Below are 22,933 nucleotides of genomic sequence, written 5' to 3'. Positions count from 1 at the left end.
ACTGACAGTTCAGAGCCTGGGGCCTGCTTCGGATTCTGTGTCTCCCTCTCTCTCTGCCCTTCCCCTGCTCTTTCTCTGTCTCTCTGTCTTTCAAAAATAAATGTCAAAAAAAATTTTTTTTAAATCGGGAGAATGAGTCAGAAGCCTTGCAGTTGCCCGGGGTCAGCAGTGTGTTGGACACGCTGGAGGCCAGAGCCTCTGTTCACACACTCCTGTTGTCTAGGAGGGAGGCACAGAGGACCTTCCTGACATTGTCCCCAGACCCGGAACGCCCATTCCATTCCCCGGAGCCCTGGGAATGGCCCTGGGCGGGCACCTTGCTGCCTTGCCCTCCTCAGCAGGACACTGGGATGAGCACTTCCAGATGGTTAGGGCAGGAACCCCGAGTGTCGCTTTTTCCTCAGGTGGGATGGAAGCAGAAGGGGCTCCAGGAACAGCGGCAGGCAGGGCGTCTGAGCACAGCCGGCCCGGAGGGGCAGGGGGCGGCATCGCCTCCCTGGGCCCTGATCTCCCTGCCGGCAGAAAGAGGATTCTGGCTAAGAGGTGAATCTTCTGATCCTCTGCGTGTATCGTAGTCAAACTTTGATTCACTGACAGCCCCACTCTGACCACCTCCCCTTGACCTTGGGAGCCCCCAGGAACCTCCACTGTGTGACCAGGTGATTCCTACGGGTTCTTGCCTTCTTAGGTTCCAAAATTCTTCAGCCTGGCTAGGACCAGCCTTGTCTTAGATTCCAGTGGGGATTCTGCACAGAAATGCTGTCGGCCCTGGCCTTCCATTCCTTGGGTTGGGCATTCTTCTTCTTAAGAAGTTTTGCTGAGACTTGAAAGACTCCAGCTTGCCTGCCTTGTTTGTGTGTGCACTGGTTTATTTTTGAGGGAACAGAGCATGAGCCCTGGCCTTCTCTTCAAATCCATGGGTCTGTGCCTGCGTCCGATGTAAAATGCTCCTGCAAGACCACAGGGTGGGACACTGCTTTGGTGGGCTCCCTGGGGGTGGGGGCGGGGCATTGGGTAGTTCTAGCCGCGCTGCCCCTCCTTCAGCCATCTCTGCTGCCTACGAACTCTCACAGGGACCCTCTCCTGGGGGGGGAGTTCAGGCATCAAGATTTAGGGACACCCCAACACCAAAGGTAGGTAGGTGATAAATGGTAGCTCATGGCTTGACTTCTGCCTTTCCTCTGCAATTCTGCCTTGGAAAGAAGAGCCAGCGTCCAGGAAGGCCACAGGGCCCGTTTGACCCGGCAATGGTCACACTGTAAATAGAATTCCAAAGGCAAGGCAGGCAGCGTCCTCTCCTTTTCCACAAGACTCCCTCCCCCAAAGTGCAGCTGCAGCAGCATCAGGTGAGAGGCAGCTTGGGGACCAGGTGACCTTGCACCCCTTGGGGGGGGGGGTTGGGGAAGACTCTGAGTTGGAATTGAGCCCATGTAACCAGGGCCATCATGGATTTCATTTATACAAGAGAGGAGTTGAGGTCAGGTGTCAGCCCACCCTTCGCTCCATGGGGTTTTCCTGCTTCCGGATTTCCACCTCCTGGAACTGCTGAGGCTCATCCAGACATTCTGTGGTCTAAATATACCTGGTCTCCATGGAGCCTATAGGGCGGCGGCTGTTGCCTGGGAGCGGGGGAGCCGGACTCTCCGGCGCTCCGCGTGCTTCGCAGGGAGGGGGCAGGCCCAGGAGGTCACAGGCGCTTCACAGCCTAGCGTGTGTCCCACCTAGTGGCCTCTCCCCTGCTCTGTAAATAGGGGATGGGGCCCCGCCCACAGCCCTCCCAATGCCCCGCCCATGCATCCTGGGAGGAGGAAGCAGATCCCATCTGTTTGCTGGGCAGCCTCAGCCTCCTTGGTGTCGCTGGCCAGGGAGAAAGAAGGGCACTTCTAACCGTCCTATTTTCTTTTGGCCACTTATAATCTTTCTTTACAACCTTTCATTGCTTCCTTTGAGTTAACCTATCAGGAGCCAATTCTGGAAGGGTTTCTTTGGGACCAACCACAGAACTAGACACTGGGTCTTGGTTGTGCGTCTGTAAGAGAGAGAGAAGACAAAGAGCTGCCGCTCAGAGCAGAGTGGGACGAACCCGAATTAAAATGCCCTGAGTCGGGCATTTCTTGGCCTGCGGGAGGGTGCCGCCCACACTTCGCAGCCGCCACAGGGTCTGGCTCGGCTCGGGAGGGCCGGTGTTCCCAGGGTGCTCCGCAGGGAGCACCGTCCTGGCTCTGAGAGAGTGGCCGGGCTGAGCCTGCCTGCGCGCACCCCCAGAATCAGAAGCAAGGAAACCAGGGTGTGGTCTGGGAACGGCCTGACTTAAAAGGACTTTAGGGAGACCATAGCTTTAAAAAATTACTTTAAATCGTAATCCCTCTCTTTGTTCTCAGCTGACCTCGCTTAAGAACAGTCTGTCTGCCGATTCAAGCGCACCAGCCCACCGCCCCTGGGCTCCCAGCGGCACCACCCTCGCCTGGGGCCGTGGGTGCCATCCTGTCTTTCTTGTTCTAGGACTCCTTTACTCCACCTCCATTTCTTTGCCACTCTTTTGGCAAAACTGGTCAAAGGAGTTTTCTATATTGCTGTCTCCTCTCCTGCCTCCCCTCCTCCTGTGTCCCCCCACTTTCTTCCTTCTGACCAGAACGAGGCAGTGTGGTACGCTGAAGTCCATGGACAGCTCCCATCATCACATCTCATGGGCTATTTTGTAACATACCTCTCTGTTATTTTTGTTTGTTTATTAATTTGAGAGAGAGCACTCATGAGCAGAGGAGGGGCGGAGAGAGAAAATCCCAAGCAGGTTCTGCACTGTCAGTGCAAAGCCCCACGCAGGGCTCAAACTCCCCAACAGTGAGATCATGACCTCAACTCGGCCAAAGCCGAGTCAGACACTCAACTTACTGAGCTACCCAGGCACCCTGCCCCCCATTATTTTTGAAGCTGATCCCAGACATCCATAAATTCTTCAGTAAATGCTGCCCAAAGCTGAGGATTCTTTTCTCAGTAATAACCACTATCACACCTGACATGTTTTAATAATTTTTCCGTAATAGCATCATATAACTATGAAGTTTTTAAGCTCTCCTCATCAATGTCATTTTAAAACCACCTCATTTGCCTGAACGGGGTCCAAGTCAACTTGACCTCTCCTGGACGCCTTCTCTCGGGCTCTCGTCCCCATCCCTTCTCTCCCATCACCTATGCTGGGTTTCCCAGCGCCTCCCTTTTTGGAAATTTGACCCTGATGAGCGGATCAGTCCCTCCCTTTGGAAACTTTCTTCGCTTGACTTCCGGAGCACACACCGTCCAGATTTTCTACCTACCTCATTGACTGTACCTTCTCAGTCTAAAGCAGTGCCCCTGAGCCCAGGCTACCTGGGGAGCAGTTTCAGCATGCTGGGTCCTCCAGAGCTTCAGCTTTACTTAGTCTGGGAAGACAATCTGATTTACCGACCCTGCCCAAGCGGTTCTGTTGTGCACACTGGCTGAGAACACCTGGTGTCACACTGGACGGCCCCGGCTCAGTGCTTGGTGCTGTTCTGCACTCCCAGGGTGACCTTGTCCATCCCGCAGCCTGAAATACACTCCCTGAGCTCCAGACCCTTTTATACGCCTGTCTGCCCCACATCGCCACCTAGATATCTGACTGGCGCTCTGAGTTTACCGAGTCTGGAGCAGGACCCCAGCTGGCCTGGAAACGGCATCATCGCCATCCAGTTGCTCCGACCAAAACCCCAAGCATCATCCCGGCATCTTGCTTTCTCTCTTACCTCACATCTAATCCATCAACAATCCCTCGGGTCCCGCCTTCACAGTAGATCTTGACCCTGACACTTTCTCACGTCCACCTGGAGCAACCGTGGCTCGTGTTAAGCATATGGTGCACTTCCTCCCTCCTGGGAAGATGCCTCTGTGGGGCAAAAGGATGGCGAGAGTAACAGGCAAGCTTTCTTCTTTAAAAAGCTGCCCTGGGGGCGCCTGGGTGGCTCAGTTGGTTGAGCGTCCAACTTCGGCTCAGGTCATGATCTCACGGTTCGTGGGTTCGAGCCCCGTGTCGGGCTGTGTGCTGACAGCTCAGAGCCTGGAGCCTGCTTCGGATTCTGTGTCTTCCTCTCTCTCTCTGACCCTCCCCTGCTCACGCTGTCTCTCTGTGTCTCTCAAGAATCAATAAAAAAACATTAAAAAAAAAAAAGGTGCCCTGCCTCTTCTCCGTGGTCCATCTTCCAAGGAGAGGATTTGCTGCAGAAAACACTGGCTCATTCCCACCAAGGGCTTTTTAGTTCTGTGGCCTGAAAAAGAGAGACTGCATTTCTCTTTCTGGCATTCTCCTGCAGCATATTAAATCATAACATTTAATATACATTATTCATTCAGAGATCTTGAGTGCAGGGTAGATGGAAAGATCTGGATCAAGAGTCTGGCTCTGCCACTTACTAGCTCTGTGACCTACTTTATGGAGCTGCCGCAATGATTACATTAAACAGTGTTTGGAAGGTGTGTCATCGTCACTTTGATAAAGACAGCGTCCACATTACCTGAACCCCCTACAACAACCTATAGGGAAGGTTACTAAGCCCATTTCACAGATGAAGTCACTTGCCCAAGGGCACACAGTGAGTGCTCAGCAGAACCCACATTCAGACCCCCGTTGTCTGACCCCAGACATCCACGCTGCCCCTTCCTGGCGTGTGTAATAAGCACACTCAGTAAACGATGGCTCTTCAGAGAGCCGGACTGTCGCAGCAGCAGGTGTATAGTGTGGGACGGAAGAGGAGTGGGGAGCACAGCCTGGGGACTCTGCTTCCAGGCTGACTTCTGTTCCTTGTCCTCGGTCCCAAATTCCATTGCCCCAGAGCGCTCCTTCTGCCCACTACCCACGTCTTTCAGAGCCTGCTCACCCTACTGCTGCAGTGAGTGGCCACGTGGTGAGGGGAGGGCTCCCCTGCTGTTTCCCTTTATGTCGTGCTTTGCTGACCAGCTCCCAGAGGATGAGCTCAGGCTGTGGGCACAGCCCCTAACATCCTTACGTCACTGGTTCCCAGATGCTCCCTTTCTTCCTGCTCCTCTTGCGAGCCGAGCTGAGCTGCAGCATTGATTGGAGAACACCTTGTCCCCTGAGATCATGGAAAATCTGCATCAACCTCCTGTAAAAAGAGTGGTTAAGGGACACCTGGGGGGCTCAGTTGGTTGTGAGTCCGACCTCAGCTCAGGTCAGGATCTCACAGTTCGAGAGTTCGAGCCCCGCATTGGCCTTGCAGCTATCAGCACGGAGCCCGCTTCACATCCTCTGTCTCCCTCTCTCTATGCCCCTCCCCAACTTGTGCCCTTACTCTCAAAAATAAATAACACATTAAAAAACAAAAACAAAAAGAGTGGTTCAGGAGCAGGTTTTGTTTGGTTTTTTTTGTTTTTTATTTATTTATTTTTTTAATGTTTTATTTATTTTTGATACAGAGAGCATGAGAGGGGGAGGGGCAGAGAGAGAAGGAGACACAGAACCAGAAGCAGGCTCCAGGCTCTGAGCTAGCTGTCAGCACAGAGCCTGACACGGGGCTCGAACCCATGAATGTGAGATCTGACCTGAGCCGTAGTCGGAGGCTTAACTGACTGAGCCCCCCAGGCGCCCCCAGGAGCAGGTTTTGGAACCCCCTGCTAGTGGGCCAGCGAACAGAATGGTGGTTCTGGAGAGCAGAGTGCTTCATTGTGCCGGATTTATTACCTGCTGTTAGGTTTCGCTGAGTGGTTTGTTATTGGTTTGACTAAGAATATGGGTTCATGACGCTTTGGTTTTTGGTGGTTGTTTTTTTTTTTAATGTTTATTTATTTTTGAGAGAGACACACACACACACACACACACACACACACACGAAGTGCGAGCAAAGGAGGGGCAGAGAGAGAGAGAGATACAGGATCTGAAGCAGGCTCCAGGCTCTGAGCTGTCAGCACAGAGCCCGACATGGGGCTCAAACTCACAAATTGGGAGATCACAATCTAAGCCGAAATTGGCCACTTAACCGACTGAGCCACCCAGGCGCCCCCATTCATTACTCTTAATAAGCGTGGCTCATGTTTATTGAACACTTGCTGTTTACCAGGATCTCGGGTGAGCCTTCTGCATGCTTTATATAGTTCAATCCTCCAGACTAGCACAGTCCAATAGAACTTCTGCAAGGAGGCAAGTGTTCTGCATCTGCACCGTCCAGTTCAGTAACCGCTGACCACACAGGGCTGTTGAGTGTGCAAACGTGGCTGGCTCGTGCCACTGAAGAACTGAATTGTTCATTGTGGCTAATTTTAATTAGTTCAGTGTAGTCCCATGAAGCTTGTAGCTGCCGTACTGAACAGCTCAGCTCTCTCCCATTTTACAGAGAAAAAATGAGAGTTAAAACAATTCTTACTGCCTATTTATTTATTTTTATTAACTTAAAAATTTTTTAATGTTTATTTACTTTTGACAGAGAGAGAGACAGTGTGAGTGGAGGAGGGGCAGAGAGAGAGAGAGAGGGAGATGCAGAATCTGAGGCAGGCTCCAGGCTCTGAGCCGTCAGCACGGAGCCCAAAGCAAGGCTCAAATCCATGGACCATGAGATCATGACCTGAGCCGAAGCTGGACGCTTAACCGAGTATGCCACCCAGGCACTCCAGTGTCTATTTATTTTTGAGAGAGAGGCAGAGAGACAGACAGACAGAACGCGAGTGCAGGAGGAGAGAGAGGGAGACACAGACTCCAAAGCTGGCTCCAGGCTCTGAGCTGTCAGCACAGAGCCTGAGGTGGGGCTTGAACCCATAAGCCGAAGTCAGACGCTGAACCGACTGAGCCCCCCAGGTGCCCCAGAGAAAAAAATGAGAGTTTAGACGGTTGAGCAGTTTGCCAAAGGTCCTCAGCTCCATAGTAGCAGAGCCAGACTTTGGAGCCCTGCCTCCTGCCCAGAGCACCCCCTCTTCGGCACCACGTTCCAGCTCTTTCTGTCGTATTTTCTGCAGAAATTGTTCCTGGTTGGCAGAATGTTCCCTAACTCATAATATATGTGGATGCGTGTAACCCACTTTGCAGTAAATGTGCGAGACCTTACCCAACCGAAGCTGTGACACTTGCCAGAGGATGGAAGAGAAGACCTGCATAAATGGGGGAAAGCCCCAGGCCCCCAGACGGGAAGACTTGGTGTTGCAAAGATACCATTTCTCCCCCCAAATAAGATTCAGTATAATTCCACTCCAAGCCCCAAAGGGAATTGAATTGGAATTTGAATCTAAAAGAATGTGCCAGAAGAGTCAAAACAGTTTTGGAAAAGTTGGGGAATGGGGTGGACTTGTTCTGCCCCCATCAAAATGACAGACAAAGTGAAAGTAATTAAAAATGGGAGACTGGGGCGCCTGGGTGGCTCAGTCGGTTAAGCCTCCGGCTTCGGCTCAGGTCAGATCTCACGTTGGTGGGTTCGAGCCCCGCGTCAGGCTCTGTGCTAACAGCTAGCTCAGAGCCTGGAGCCTGCTTCCAGTTCTGTGTCTCCTTCTCTCTCTGCCCCTCCCCCTCTCATGCTCTGTCTCTCTCTGTATTAAAAATAAATAAAATATTAAAAAAAAAATTTTTTAAAAATGGGAGACTGAGGGCACCCGAGTAGGTCAGTCGGTTAAGCACTCAGCTCTTGATTTCGGCTCAGGTCTTGATCTTGTGGTTCCTGAGTTCGAGCCCCACTTCGGGCTCTGTTCTGCTGACAGTACAGACAGAGCCTGCTTGGGATTCTCTCTCTTTCTCCTTCCCTCTCTGTCCCTCCCCTACTCTCGTTCCCTCTCAAAATAAATAAGCTCAAAAAAAATCAGAGACTGGCATATAAGTACAGGTACTGGCCCACTTAGTGTAATATAGAAAGGTGGCCTGTGAAAGCACAAGTCATGGGGCCCCTGGGCGGCTCAGTCGGGTGAGCATCTGACTTCAGCCCAGGTCATGATCTCGCGGTTTGTGAGTCCGAGCCCTGCGTCAGGCTCCGTGCTGACAGCTCAGAACCTGGAGCCTGCTTCGGATTCTGTGTCTTCCTCTCTCTCTGCCTCTTCCCAGCTCATGCTCTGTCTCTCAATAATAAATAAATGTTAAAAAAATTTTTTAAAAAGCACAAATCAGGATGGGACCATTAATAATGTAGAAAATGAGGTTTCCATCCAGAAAGTAATAAGGCTCAACCCTTACCCCATGCCAATTATAAAGTAAAGGTCTAAACATAAAAAGAAAGAAACAAAGAAAAGAAAAGAAAAGAAAAGAAAAAGAAACCAAAACCATAGAAGGATAAAAATACTTTCGTAATATTAGACTGGGAAAAACGAGAAGCCATCAAGGAAAAGACTGACGGAGTTGACTCCGTAAAACATAAAAGTTCCTCAACTGGATTAAAAAAAAAAACCCATAAGCCAAATTTAAAGGTCAGTTGACACTGGGCAAAAATAATAATTCAAAGCAACACACAGGATTAAATCCTTCGCTGGCAGAGAGCTACGACAGACCAGCAGGGAAAAGACAAGACACAGAAGGTGGAGCAGAGGTTCGAACAGGCATTTCACTGAAGAGAAATAGGGGTGGTGGAAACGGCTAACCAGGGCGGTCAGCTGCACCAGTGCTGAGGGAAACCCAGCGTAGAGCAAGCATGTCCCGGGGCGCCCGGCCGGCTCAGTCGGCGGGGTGCACGACTCTTGGTCTCAGACTTGTGAATTCCAGCCCCACACTGGGCATAGAGATTGCTTAAAAAAAGAAAAACCCAAAACAGCAATTAGGTCAGCAGTTTGGCTGGCAAGAATCAGACTGATTACATCCAGGGTTAGCCCGCTTGGTGAGAGCACACATCGATCCAGAGTTTTAAAAGGTTTGCAGTGGGATGCCTGGTGACTCAGTTGGACCTCCAACTTCAGCTTAGGTCATGATCTCACGTTTGTGGGTTCGAGCCCCGTGTCAGGCTCTGTGCTGACAGCTCAGAGCCTGGAGCCTGCTTTGGATTCTGTGTCTCCCATTCTTTGCCCCTCCTCTGCTTGCTCTCTCTCTCAAAAATAAATACACATTGAAAAAAAAAACTTTAAAAAAAAGTAGCCACAGCTACTCCGAGCTGTCAGCATAGAGCCCAACACAGGGCTTGAACTCACAAACCACGAGATCATGACCCAAGGCAAAGTCAGACACTGAACTGACTGAGCCACCGAGGGGCCCCAGTGTGGCTACTTTTATAATGAAGAAAATGAATAAACGTTCATTTTGCTTCCTTAATAAGGGAATCCACTAGATCTCAAAAGATCCTACCAACTCTAATATCTGTCAAAGACTTCCTGATCTCAGATTTGCTCAGGGTTTGAAAAATAAAAAAGAAAGAAAAAGCTGGATAATGGCGTGGCTGTCCGTCCCAAGTGAGCAAGACGAACCCCAGCTGTTGCCGGGAGGGAGCTGGGCAGCTTGCACAAGCTCACTGCCCTTTCCCCTCGGTTCTGGAAACCTTCCCCCCGGGAATATGGTGCCTGCCTCCCAGGGGGGAGGGCAGCCCCGCAGGACTGGGGTCTGTCCCCGGCCAGCAGGGCTGCTGGGCTCACCCTGGGCCACAGGAAAGAGCGGCTATTTTTGTCATGGGGGCTGAATGGTTGGCCTCTCGCCAAGAGCGCGTGCTCCGTGGCGTGGTTGATGTTCCTTGCTGCCGCTGCCGTCTCTACCACTGCGTCCAGAAAACACCCGAGAACGTTTCTGTCCGGTGCCAAGAGCCCAGACCTGGGATGAGTGTTCTATTTGCGTGTCCGCTCCCCCCCCCCCCCCCCCCCCCCCCCCCCCCCGTCTGGCCGTCAGAAGGCCAACAGCAGACCAGAGTATGGCTAGAACAAAGTTGAAAAGACCTGTCTCCTAGGTGGGACCCCTTCACCCCCCACCCCAGTCCGGAAACAGTGGTCCTTCTCGAAGCAGGGCTTGACATGATACCCCCACCCATATCCAACCTTGTCCGTTTCTTTGGGCAAATCTGTGTCCCACGTCAGCCTTCCGCAAGGAGGCCACCGGAGAAGGGCCACCTTGTCCCACAACTTCAGAAACGGGTGTGGGGGGGGATTTATATAGATATGACTGCACTTAGGTCCCCTGGAGTGGTGTAGTGCCGTGGCCCTGGCCTGAAGCCTGGTACCACGTGAGACCTAGACACGGACTGCAGACCCTCCCAGCATCGAGCTGGCATCGTGCAAAGCGCTAGCTGAGCGCCTCTGGGGGCTGGGCTCTGAGGGTACAGCCTTTGCCCTCTGGCTGCCAGGTAAGCAGCTGGTGCAGGCAGTTCGAGGTGGACCGCTCTGTTGCTCACCACGGATACATCACTGGACTGGTTTTCTTGCTTTTATTATTTTTTTTTTAATGTTTATTTTCAGAGAGAGAGAGAGACTGAGCACGCATGCAGGAGGGGCAGAGAGAGACAGAATCAGCTCAAAGCCCAACTTGGGGCTCGAACTCACAAACCCCAAGGTCATGACCTGAGCCAAAATCAAGAGTCAGACGCTCAACTGACTGAGCCACCCAGGCACCCTGCTTTAATTTTTTTTTTTTTTTTTAAGATTTTATTGTTAAGTAGTCTCTGAACCCAACACGGGGCTTGAACCCACAGCCCTGAGATCAAGCCTCACTGGCTCTCTGCCACAGACCCCTCTTTCTGTGCTGCTCACTCCGGGCCCATCTGCTCTCCTGTCAGTTGCAGAGCTACTTCGCCGCCTGTGAGGACGAGACTCCTGCCATCCGGAACCACGACAAGGTCCTGCAGCGCCTATGCGAGCACTTGGACCACGCGCTGCTGTACGGGTGAGCCCCAGGGCCTCTCCGCAGACCACGGGGCGCCCGGGAGCCTACAGACGGAAAGAGATTTGCCTCAGGCCACAGGCTGTCTCCATTGCTCCCGTAAAAGTCTCCGAGAGGGTGTGCATGGTTGTGGAATTAGCAGCAGTTAAGACCCTGGTGTGAAGCCCACGGGCCCCGCTGGGTGCCACAGCTTTCAGCTGGGAGCTTATCACCGCAGGGTGGCCCCACTTACGTCCTGGCCACCCCTGTCCTGTTTTCTCAGACTGCAAGACCTTTCCTCTGGCTACTGGGTGCTCGTGGTGCATTTCACCCGGAGGGAGGCCATCAAACAGATCGAGGTGCTGCAGCATGTGGCCACCAACCTGGGGCGCAGTGAGTAGGCCCAGGGTGAGGCTGGGAAGGGCCCACGTCCCCCCTCCCTGCGGGTGGCCCTGGGCTCAGGCGTGGCCTCAGGGTCAGCCCTGGGAGGCTGAGTCCCTCGAGGGGGGTCCAGTGGCAGCAGGGGCTGTCAGACACCAGCGCCCTGTGTATGACAGTTGGAGCGTCACGGGTGGCCAGGAAGGACAGTGGGGTGCTGAGGAGAACCGGACTAAGAGCCCCAGCCCGGAATGGCGAGCCCCTCGCCTCTCTCCCCGAGCTGGCGTTAGCCGGCGGGATGTGCGCACAGCTGGACTGTGTGACCTGCGCTCGTCCTGGGGCTCCCTGGCCCACTGCCAGCTGGGGTCTGACCAGGAGACTGCACAGGTCAGGGCTTACGGCCCTCTGGCGACACGGAAGGCTCTCGGGGTGCTTGGTGTCCCCAGCTCCTCCCTGTCCTTCCCGCCCACCCTTGCCAGAGGCACCGGCACCCCGACATGTCTCCCTTCTGGTAACGCCTGCCCTTTGCTTGCAGGCAGGGCCTGGCTGTACCTGGCGCTCAACGAGAACTCTCTGGAGAGCTACCTGCGGCTGTTCCAGGAGAACCTGGCGCTGCTGCATAAATACTACATCAAGTGCGTGTCCAGAACAGTCCGTCTCACGCGGCCCCGCAGCTCCCCTTGAACCTTGTCCCAAGGACCCTCATCGCACGCAGACACCACGGCGTGCCACGTCAGCGGCCTAGCCCGGCGTTGCATGCTGGGGACGCGTCCGTGGGGCCGAAGAGCCCTCAGCACCTCGCCTGTGGCGGCTTTGCCAGGAGTCCGGGCCGGTGTCCCACCGGGCTCCTGGGTAGCAGTCTGGGGCTCTGCCTCCGGCCGACCCTCCTCCCCGGCCTCAGACCTTACTAGAACGCTCAGCCCTTGCTGGGTTGCTGCAGGAACCACGGGTAGCAGCCACAGAGAGCTAGAGGAGCCGTGCACTGCAGGCCCCGTGGCTGCGGACCCTGGCAGGAGCGTGCTGTGTGGCTCCGAGCCCGAGCCCGGGAGCAGAGTGCCGGGAAGGGGCGGGTGAGGGCTGCTCCGCGCTGGGTGCCCGCCAGGCATTGGGGCTGTCACATGTCAGATTTCAACACAGCCGGCTGGCCGGTGAGGCCCGGCCGGCTGGTAAGGCTGGTAACCGTGGTCCCTCCTCGCGTCTCACAGGAATGCCCTGGTCTGCAGCCACGATCACCTGACTCTCTTCCTGACCTTGGTGTCCGGGCTGGAGTTCATTCGATTCGACTTGGATCTGGTGAGACACCTTGCCTCTTGCCATTTTACTTTTCTGGTCCCTCTCAGGGTGTGTGACTGAGCCTCGGCAACACGTTTGGTGTTCAGGGACGGGTTGAGGGGGGCCGTTCAGGGTCAGAACAGAGGAACTGGGTGGGCGGTTCTGTCTGGGCTTATCTGAGCCCGAACTCCTCAGTCCGGTGACCCCTCCCCACCTGTCTGTTCAAACTCGGAGAAAAGCCACGGTGCCTGGAGTATCTTCCATGTTTACGGCACGTTTGAGAAACACGAGGCACATTCAGCCCTGGGCCTCTTGGCGTAACCAACCAAGCCACCCAAGTGCCCCTGCCCTGTGCCTCTTGGGATCCTAGAAGCGTCCTCACCTCCTTGCTCCAGGCTCCCTCACGGTCATGCCCTCGAGAAACAGGACGCTGGCCCAGCAGGGGTGAGGAGGGTCCAAAGCAGTTCTGGACCTGGCTCATCGGCACACAGCTGCCCAATCCCGACCCAGTCACCCCTCCAGGCCCCTACACCAGCAGCACAGACAGTCCACTGAGCAGTGAGCGAAACTGGAGAAAATGAGCGACCCTCGGGGTCGAAGAGGTCAAGGAGGGGGTGACAGGCAGAGTTGGGTTCGTCATCTCCGTTCATAGTTTTATGAGCCACAGCCGTTCTCGTTACTCCTTTTCTGTTAGCCGCTAATTTCTGAATTTAGGGCCTTCGGCCCCCTGCTCTCCCAAAGGAAAACCGGCAGGGCAGGCCTGGGGGTGCCGGTCCGAATGGTCACCAAGCCCCGCCTCTGCACTCTCGTCTCAGGACGCCCCTTACTTAGACTTGGCCCCCTACATGCCCGACTACTACAAACCTCAGTACCTGCTGGACTTCGAGGACCGCCTCCCCAGCTCCGTGCAGGGCTCCGACAGCCTGTCCCTCAACTCCTTCAACTCCGTCACCTCCACCAACCTGGAATGGGATGACAGCGCCATTGCCCCGTCCAGCGAGGGTAAGCGCCCCGGGCGGCGGGGGCCGTGCCTCTGCGGTGACACTGCCGGTGCCTGGCCCGGCGGCGTCTTGCCAGGCTAGATGCCGTCCGATGGGGGAGATTTGAAGTCCCACGGGGCCGCCCATTTTCCAGATCTCCGTTTTCTGTGTCTCCATAGTGGCTAAAACTCTGAGTCTGGGCGTAAAAAGCCAGCAAGAGATCCTCGGATTATTAGACTCTTTTCCAGAAGGCCAGTGCCGCAGGCCCGGGGTGGTTTTCTACGTGAGGAGGGATCAGCTGCGTGACCCAGAAACTCTCCCTGCCATTGCAGGGGTGAGTGCTGCCTGCCTGGGGGGTCGTGCTGCCCTGGGTCTAGGCAGACAGAGGGGAGCAACCCCTGGAAGGAGAGGAGAGAGAGAGCCAGCTGGGCCTGAGGTTTAGGGGAAACGGCCCCCACTTCTCATGAGCCCCTCCTGCACGTGCCATCCTTAGGGCTGACGGCCCCCCCCACTGCATCCAGGACAGGCAGGTTGTCATCACGTCTGCGGGCCACTTTGCTGTCTCGCTCCAACAACTTATTGGAACAGCCTGGTTTCTTTCAAACCTTCGACCTCTGTGTTCATTCATAAACTGGCTGTTCCTCCACCTTCATCCCATGGGGGAACCAGAGCTCGCCCCTGACTGCACCCCAGCTCCAGGGAAGGGGACCCCAGCACAAGTTCAGCCCCTAGAACTGTGTTAGCATTGAGGCCTTGGCCTTCGGGCAGCACTTTCAGACTTGTCCGCAGGACTCCTTGTACAAACCGAAGGATGGGCTCACGGGCTGCCTCGGAGAAGCCAGGGCCCCGGCCGTCCCCGCCGACGTGTCCCATGAGCTCACCTCCCGTCCGATGCTCAGTTCAGGGGGCCCGAAGGCAAGGGATATGAAGGTTAGGTACAGGGGGGCCCGCGTTCTTCTCAGCCAGAACCAGGTTCTGGGGTTGGAAAGGATTGTCCCCAGAGATCTTTCTCGCCGGTCAGAGGCTCCTGGGCCCTGTCCGAGCTGAGCAGCATAATAGTTCCCCGAGGCTGTTAGATAAAATATAAAAAGTTTAACTTCTTCCTCTCTGTTTTCTCCCGTGTCTCCGCCCTGTTGCCCCCACCCTTCCTGTCCTTCCACTGCCCGTTTCTAATCTTCAGTTTTGTCCCTCGTTTTTGTAGATTATGATTTTGGAGATGTGTTTCCGGCAGTGCCGTCCGTACCCAGCACAGACTGGGAAGGTGGGACAGAGTCCGCTGTTACCCTCTTCTCCTGTCTTGCTACCTTCCCATGCCAAGCTTGCTGCATGATTCCAAATCAGCTCATTATTTGTAATAATGTCAGTGATCATAATAAAGCCAAGTTTGGTGTTCCAATAGATGGAATTCTGCAGGAGAACTTGACCTAGGCAAACCCCTTCTCCGAGTGTGGGATTCCTGCCGTTAGCAGCGGCCGCATGGAGTCCCCAGGCGCTCACCCTTCCCGATTCCCTTGCTGGGCCAAGCGCCCGGATGTGCGTAGGGAACTGCCCCCTTGTGGGTGCTGGTGGCCTGACCCAGCGAGCAGGGACTTGTTGTGGAAAGTGCAGGTTTAACCCGTGGATCGACAGTTCCTTTAGGCCAAATGAGCTCCTGTGTCAGAAGCTTCGAGACGTAAAGGCAGAGGACTCAATTTCTCCTGTCCATTCTTTTTTTTTTTAATTTTTAATGTTTATTTTTGAGAGTGAAAGAGAAACCGAGCATGAGCAGGGGAGGGACAGAGAGAGAGGGAGACACAGAATCCGAAGCAGGCTCCAGGCTCTGAGCTGTCAGCACAGAGCCCAATGCAGGGCTCGAACTCACGATCTGCAAGTTCACAACCTGAGCCAAAGTCGGACACTCAACTGACCGAGCCCCCCACGTGCCCCTCCTCCAGTTCATTCTTTTTTTCCCTCTCTATGTTTTTTATTTATTTTTGAGAGACAGTGGGAGCAGGGGAGGGTCAGAGAGAGGGAGACACAGAATCTGAAACCAGCGCCAGGCTCTGAGCCCAACGTGGGGCTTGAACCCACGGACCACGAGATCATGACCTGAGCCACCCAGGCGCCTCTCCAGTCCATTCTCGATGGCGTCCACCTCTGGTACCGTTGAAGGAGACTGAGGACCCAATGACTGAAATGGCCCATGCTCTGCTGCAACTTCCTACAGGGAGAGAGGTTCTCTTTGAAGTTTTAAGGTGGATTAAAATAGAATCTGTCCGCCCTCCCACCTGCCCGCTAGGCGGCAGCAACACTCAGGCTTTCTCCTGCCCATGACTCCCCTGCTGGGCTTCTGGAACTCGGTGGAGCTCCACCCCACGTTCCCATGATTACTCAGAGCACAGGGCCTGTTTCTGAGAGGGTTAACGCTTCCTCCTTAGATCCGAGGCCATAGCTACCACCACCCCCCTTGTTAAAAGAGCCGTGCTCGCCCTGTGGGCCACTTCCGCCAGGGGCTGGCCTGGGTGGGGGTGCTGACTACTCACCCCGGGCAGGGGGCAGAGGTGTGTGTGTCTCTCTCTCCCTTATCAGTGCCGTGATCTCTGAGTGACACGTGACAGATGATCTTTTCCCCAAGTAACTCAGAGCATGAAATAGCTTAGTTTGAGGGAAATAAGATACGGCTTTAGGGAAAATTAATTAGGTCACCGGGCCAAGAGAGGAGCCCGGAAGAGTGCCACAGGGGAGTTAAGATCAGCCTGAAATCCAGAATTCCATCGTACCGTCATTTACCCTCTCAGCCTTTCTTCTTGCAGTGCACATGCTGGGCATTGTATTTTTCTCTCTCCCTCTGATTCTAACTACTAACCACCCCTCCCCAAACCCAACTCCTTGCTGCCTGTTGCAGTCACTTGACAAGCAGGGCCTGACCTCCCTCCGCAGCCCTTGAGAGCTGCCTATGGCCTGAGAACTAACAGCCCCAGTGGCGCTGCTTGCTCGGGCTGGGCTCTGGGGCCCCGTGAGCTTAGTCCCCGCCACGACCTCCTGCTCTCCTGAGTCTCTGAGCCCTCCGGCAGCTCACCTGGGGAAACTGTGTCTTCTCCTTCCCCCTGGAGGGAAGCAGGATCCCGGTGCAGCTCCAAACTCTGGGCCCTGGAGTGTGGGTGTTGGGCGGCCTTCCACGGTCTTCAGCTCACTTCCGGAACTGGTGGGCGTCCGTCCCATCCCGTGACCTGCTGGCTCACCCCCTCAGCAGCTCCCACAGACAACTGCAGGTCTCTGGGGGCTGGAACAAGGGACCCAAGGGCGAGGTTTTCTGCACCTGATGACTAAGGCTGGGGCCGGTGGGCGGGGGAGGACCCTGGAGGGAAATCTCGTGGGTTGCTAGGGTTTTGCTGGCAGGGCTGGCAATTGCTTGTGGCCCCACTTTTGTCCCCACATTAAAAGACACCGTGCTTTTAAAAAAAAAAAATGGACGATGTGCTGCGTCAGCGGGCAGCTGCCTGGTGGTTTCCGGGACCCACTGGGTGGTCGACAGCAGGTCAGGCCCTTCCAGATGGGGCTGAGGACGGGAAGCAGGTTTGCTGCGTCTCCTCTGGGCAGATAATGGCCAACGAGATGCGCGTGGGCTGGCAAATGGGGCGCGAACGTCCCCTGTCCCGTGCCATTAGCTCTCCCCCAGCCTCGTGTGCCAGCTGGGCCTCACTTCCCTGCTGGGCCGACTCCCATCTGCCACCGGATAAAGGCCCTGTGGGCTCTAGCCATTCCAGTAACCTGGGGTGATGGGCAGGGGGCAGGGGGGAGCAGTGAAACCAGCCCCTCTCTGGAGAGTCTGCATCCCTCCCCACCCCACCTTCTCCCCAGGGTGGAGCCCAGGGTCAGGGTGACCCAGAAAGGACCAGGAGGCAAGCTGAGGCTTGAGTGAAATTGAAATCCCAGCGCTCACCCTAAAGGGGCACCTGGCCCTGCCCCCCACCTGCACCCCCCCACTCCAGGAGTGAGCGGAGAGGATGTCCAGGAGAAGAGCAGCTGCTGAGGAGCCCATGAGGCAGCCGCTGGGGGGCAGCCGTTCGGCACCTCTTCCTTCTCCCCTTTGCATCTCCTTGTTGCCCCCATCTGGCCTCTCGTCCTGCCTGCCATGCCCTGGGTCCGTCTTCGGCCCTGACCCCATCGCCTCACCCTCTGGACTCCCTATCCTGGCCTCAGCCCCCGCCCCCACCCTGCACCCCTCATTTTCTCCAATCCCCAGTCTCTCCCTCTATTCTCTCTGCCACAGTTGCATTTTGTCTGCCTCTGGGGGACACCCCTCAGAGGACGTTGGGTGTCTCAGCCCTGCCGGTGGCCAGTGGTGCTGAAGGGGCTCCCCAGTACCCCTCTAGCACCCTCTGATGGAAGGCTCTGAGGCTACCCTGAGAGTCTGCGGCTCACCTCCTCTTGAGGCATCAAGGTCACTGTCCTAAAGGGCTTCAGCCTGGAGACTGTTTAACCTTGGCGCTCTTAATTTGAACTCAGCCAAATTGCTAGGGGCTTTGAGGGTTCCCAGCGGAGGTGGTGGTGGCTTCCCTCCAAGTTGCTCTTCAAGCACAGATCCCTTGTCCTGTTGGTCTGGGGCTTGGGATCTTAGAGCAGGGCCACCCCGGCCCGATTTCCCTGGGAGGAACTCACCCGCCTCCCTCGTGAGACAAGGCAGGCTCGGGGGGCCAGGGGTCCCCCGAGGCTGCCTGACGGGCCGTCTCCTGTCTCCTGTTCTGTCCTCCAGACGGCGACCTCACAGATACCGTCAGCGGGCCCCGCTCCGCCGCCTCGGACCCGGCCAGCGGCAAGACCTCCACCAAGAGCCCCACCCAGCGCCACAATCCCTTCAGTGAGGACCAGGCAGAGACCGTGTCCTCCTCCGACACCACCCCTGTGCACACCACGCCCCAGGAGAAGGCAGAGTCCCGCGCTCTCGACCTGTCAGACGCCTGCACGGAGCTCGAGGTCATCAGGTCAGTGGGGAGGGGCCCCGAGAGCCGTTGGGGGAGTGTCCTGGCATCCATCCTGTCCGCTCTAGCGTCACATTTTAGTCCACGAAAACTGGGGCCACGCCCAACTCCAGAGGGGGCAGATGGGCATCTGCCTGGAGACTAAGGGGTTCTCCGGTAGTCATTTGAGCAAGAAGACCCAGAGGGCCCGAGCCCGCAAGACGGCGTGATGGGCAACGACCGCGGGGCCACGCCTGGGCGGCCGGGGCATCTGTCAGGTCCATCCAGGGCCAGAAAGCACCTTCAGACTGGGATCCTTCCCCAGGGGGTTCTTGGATGTCACTGTCCCATTTCTGAGGTCTGTGCCGGCTCTAGTTCAGCATGGCTCCTCGAAAGAAAAGGGTCTCCAGGATAGCGACAGGGACCTGCACAGAAGAGAGGAAGCGCGTGACAGATTGGGCTCTCTGACCGCCCCGGGCTCGCTCCTGCCTCTGAGCTCTCAGCCCTGGACAAGAAGATGTGCGTGTCCTACCCCCCGAGGCCTGGCTCCCCAGGGACTGGCGTCAGGGTCCCACCTGGGGGCTGGTTCAAGTCCCGAGCAGCTTCATCGGTTGAGACCCGGGGTCGCCTTGCCAGGCCCATTCCAGTCACCTTGCAGCCAAGGAGCTTGAACCCAAAAGACTTTGAGTCTGCTCCTTGGTTGAATTATCCACAGTGACACCTAATAGGAAGTGAGGTCTGCTCAGGGTCCCCTGGCCACACCCTAAGAGGAGGGCTGAGTAGAGGCACCATCGCTCTGACCGACGTCCCCCAGAGCACAGCTAGCTCAGTTGGGTCATCAGCTAGAATTTGTGGGACCTGCTCAGGGGTTCCTCTGGTGCCTGCCCCTGCCAGGAGCGGGGACGGGGGGTCGCTCAGGGCCTGAGCTGCTCTGTCCCCTTGGCCTAGGGCCTCCCAGCCAGTGCTGCCCCGGACCAGCGAAGCTTGGCTGTGCCCTCAGAGGTCACATGACCAGAATCACCTCTTCTGACCCCGCCCACCTAATTCCCCAGCTCTGTGGCACCCAGATGGTAAATCTCTCCCCATCGCTACTGTCCCAGGGTCCCCAAGAAGAAGAAAACCGGCAAGAAGAAGAAGACCAGATCGGATGAGGAAGCTAGTCCGCTCCACCCTCCCTCCACCCAGGACAGCTGTGCCAGGCGGGGCGACGGTGACAGCCTCGTCAGCAGCCCAGGCCTCGGGCGGGCCTCGCCGGACGCTACCTTCACTTCCCCCCAGGAGGAGGGAGAGGGGCCCAGCAGCACAGCCGAGAGCAGCGAGCTCTCGGAGCCCGGCCAGGTGGGCCTGCTCATCCCCGAAATGAAGGACACCTCCATGGAGCGCTTGGGGCAGCCCCTGAGTAAGGTCATTGACCAGCTCAACGGGCAGCTGGACCCCAGCACCTGGCGCTCCCACGTCCAGTCCCCAGAGCAGTCCTTTCGGACCGGCTCTCCCGGGGATGCCCCGGAGAAGCCGCCATTTTGCGACTTTAGCGAGGGGCTTCCAGCCCCAATGGACTTCTACCGCTTTACCGTCGAGAGTCCAAGCCCTCTTACATCAGGTGGCGGCGACCATGACCCTGCAGGGCCTGGCCAACCGCTGCATGTTCCTGGTGGCCCTGCGACTGCTGGCCAAGAAGAGGGAGGAGGAGGACGAGAGGGACAGGCGCCTGGGCCCCTAGAGGCCACCCCAGGGGAGGCCCAGGAGCCGGAGACCCGGGGACTGGAGACGCGGTTGCCCCCCGCGGGGGACGGACCTGGGGACGGACCTGGGCCCGAACCGGAGCCCGCCACCCACGAGGCTCTCTGCCAGCCCAAGCGAGACCAGCCCAGCCCGTGTCTGAGCAGCGCTGAGGACTCGGGGGTGGACGAGGGGCAGGGGAGCCCTTCTGAGATGACCCACGCGGCAGAGTTCAGGTGAGCGAGGTGGCCCCCCCAGGCTCCTCACAGCAGGGCACCGTGGGCATCCCTCCTCCAGAGGAACCAGCCTGGGCGGGGAGCTGGGATGGGGCGGACGTCTCCCCTCCCTCACTTCGGCTCGTGGGCAGGAGCAAAGCCGCCATGGGCCTGTGTGGCCACCCACCCCCCTCCTGGCCTGACAGGCTCCCCACACTTGTCCCTCTCACAGGGTAGACAACAATCACTTACTCCTGCTGATGATCCACGTGTTTCGAGAAAACGAAGAGCAGCTCTTCAAAGTCAGTTCCGGGAGCTCCGCGTTGGCGGGGGGTGCGGGGGAGGCACACTGCTGCCCTGGGCGGGGGCGGGAGCCAGGCGCCTGACCGGCATTCCCCCTCCCCCCATTCTGGCCCCTCAGATGATCCGGATGAGCACGGGGCACATGGAGGGCACCCTGCAGTTGCTGTACGTGCTGCTCACGGACTGCTATGTCTACCTGCTCCGGAAAGGTGCCCACCGCCCCCGGGCTGGGCCAGGGCAGCTGCTGAGAGCGGGTCAAGGATGACACTGACCCCCCCCCTTCCTCCGTGCCCCCACCCCTGGCTCTCGGCTGCCTGGCGTGTGGTGACGAAAACACTCCCCCCTGCCCCAAGACGAGCCTGGGGGCCTGCCCGCCACAAGCCTCCCCACCCATCACTGTCCTACTCTGTCACCTCAGGTCGCAGGACAAGGACAGGTCCTCGCTGAGAGGGAGGGGCCAGCTCTTAGGAAATGGGGCAGGGGGAGGGAAGAGAGGCCGCCGAGAGTTATAGGCATTGGGGTCTCCTCTCTCAGGGGCCGCGGAGAAGCCATACCTGGTGGAAGAGGCCGTTTCTTACAATGAACTTGACTATGTGTCGGTGAGTGCAGGCTCTGCAGTTGGCATAGGCTGAGGACAGGGCCCCTCCGGCCACCCACCCTGGGAGCTCAGAGCCAGGCTTGTCCCTGCTCCATTGCCCCCAGAGCTGGGCATCAGCTCCTCTCACATGGGCTTCAACACCTGATGGAGGGATAAGAACCAGGCCAATTTCTGACCCAGGCCTCGGGGGCTTTACCTCCCAGGGTCTGCCTGCTCCCTCCCCAGCTGGCCCTGGGTCTGGCCATGGCCGCCCCTTCCAGCAGGCAGCAGCCAAGCCCCCTGTGCATGTGAAGGTGTCGTTTCTGGCAGGTGGGCCTCGACCAGCAGACGGTGAAGCTGGTGTGCACCAACCGCAGGAAGCAGTTTCTCCTGGACACGGCCGACGTGGCCCTGGCTGAGTGAGTGACACTCCCCCCACAATCCCCCCCACAGCCCCCCCCACTCACCCCCACCTCCCCATTCCTGTAGGACTGGAGGGTGCCCCTGGCCTGGACGCCCCTCCCCCCAAGGGAAGAGGGTGACAAGTGGGACACAAGTGAGGGCAGAGCGGCTGTGTTCCCTCTGGCACCTGCAGGGAAACCCACGCCCACTGACTCAGCGCAGGTGACCTCAGACCCTGTGTGGCCTGCAGAGAGGAAGGGGGCTGGTGCGAGTTACCCACCGGGAAAGAGACCTGAGCCCCTGCTGCTGGACCTCGTGCTTTCATACAGAAAGTACATGCGATAGTATCGGGCCACTGTAGGGACTCAGGTCCCCTCCGATGTGCTGCACACACACCCCCCCCCCCGACCCCGTCTTCTTCCCTCCTTGCCCCACCTGCTGCCCTGAGCTCTGGTTCCAGCCAGGTCCCTCCCCGAGGTTCCTGGGACTCCTCCAGCCCAGGGTCCTGTCCAGTTGAGGGGTGGGGGTCCCCCAGGCCTCTGACAGCAAACCCCACTCCCTCGAGTAGGTTCTTCTTGGCTTCTTTGAAGTCCGCCATGATCAAAGGCTGCCGGGAACCACCGTACCCCAGCATCCTGACTGATGCCACCATGGAGAAGCTGGCCCTAGCCAAGTTTGTGGCCCAGGAATCTAAGTGTGAGGTAAGAGGCAGCAGTGGAGGGGGGAGGTACTGTGGTGTCAGGGGCCAGGCGGGGGCATACAGATGTCTTTAGGACCCCTCCATCATCCACCTGGGAGGGGCTGTCCTACCCTCCCACTTGGGGCACAGCCTTGCCTTCTCGGTGGCCATTCCTGGTGCCCAGGCCTCACCGCTCTGTCTGCTCTGTCTCTCAGGCCACCGCTGTCACTGTGCACTTCTATGGGCTTGTGCACTGGGAGGACCCCCTGGACGAGTCCCTGGGTCCAGTCCCCTGCCACTGCTCACCCCCCGAGGGCACCATCACCAAAGAAGGCATGCTGCATTACAAGGCAGGCACCTCGTACTTGGGCAAAGAGCACTGGAAGACTTGCTTCGTGGTACTCAGGTGGGCACAACCCCCTCGGGCCATGAGAGCTTCCGTGTACAGCCGGCCATCTCTGGGACCCGAGGATCCTGGGGCACATCAGGTGCGGGTCTGGGCTGGGCTGCTGCCAAGGCTTTCACCGTGCCCAGGCCTGCTGGGGGACACCACGCCCTCCTGGGCCTCTGCAGTCCCTTCTCCGCCTTCACTTCCACAGAGGGCGGACCCCTTGGCCTCTGGGGCTTAAGCCCCCAGCTTGCAGGCCCCCCTGGGATCTGGGCCCCACCTGGTCTTGGGACAGGCCTCACCCCTGCCCTGTTGTGC

At 57.2% G+C, this 22,933-nt stretch overlaps 1 protein-coding gene across 1 annotated transcript in view; it reads left to right on the top strand.

The window, feature by feature from the left end:
• The window catches only part of PLEKHM2 (pleckstrin homology and RUN domain containing M2), a 36,097-nt gene that overhangs the window by 10,343 nt on the left and 2,821 nt on the right, over nucleotides 1-22,933 (top strand). The window contains exons 2-15 of the mRNA XM_029946437.1: nucleotides 10,680-10,786; nucleotides 11,046-11,155; nucleotides 11,676-11,775; nucleotides 12,346-12,433; nucleotides 13,228-13,414; nucleotides 14,594-14,653; nucleotides 18,128-18,356; nucleotides 19,433-20,287; nucleotides 20,499-20,568; nucleotides 20,688-20,778; nucleotides 21,104-21,168; nucleotides 21,477-21,565; nucleotides 22,117-22,249; nucleotides 22,443-22,633. Of these exons, the coding sequence (XP_029802297.1) occupies nucleotides 10,680-10,786; nucleotides 11,046-11,155; nucleotides 11,676-11,775; nucleotides 12,346-12,433; nucleotides 13,228-13,414; nucleotides 14,594-14,653; nucleotides 18,128-18,356; nucleotides 19,433-20,287; nucleotides 20,499-20,568; nucleotides 20,688-20,778; nucleotides 21,104-21,168; nucleotides 21,477-21,565; nucleotides 22,117-22,249; nucleotides 22,443-22,633 (2,375 nt within the window). The remainder of the gene's footprint in view (nucleotides 1-10,679; nucleotides 10,787-11,045; nucleotides 11,156-11,675; nucleotides 11,776-12,345; nucleotides 12,434-13,227; nucleotides 13,415-14,593; nucleotides 14,654-18,127; nucleotides 18,357-19,432; nucleotides 20,288-20,498; nucleotides 20,569-20,687; nucleotides 20,779-21,103; nucleotides 21,169-21,476; nucleotides 21,566-22,116; nucleotides 22,250-22,442; nucleotides 22,634-22,933) is intronic.

This window comes from Suricata suricatta, chromosome 8 (genome assembly GCF_006229205.1).
Source record: "Suricata suricatta isolate VVHF042 chromosome 8, meerkat_22Aug2017_6uvM2_HiC, whole genome shotgun sequence".
Taxonomy (NCBI): domain Eukaryota; kingdom Metazoa; phylum Chordata; class Mammalia; order Carnivora; family Herpestidae; genus Suricata; species Suricata suricatta.
Note: the sequence above shows the minus strand (reverse complement) of the source record. Positions and strands in the feature narration are given on the sequence as shown.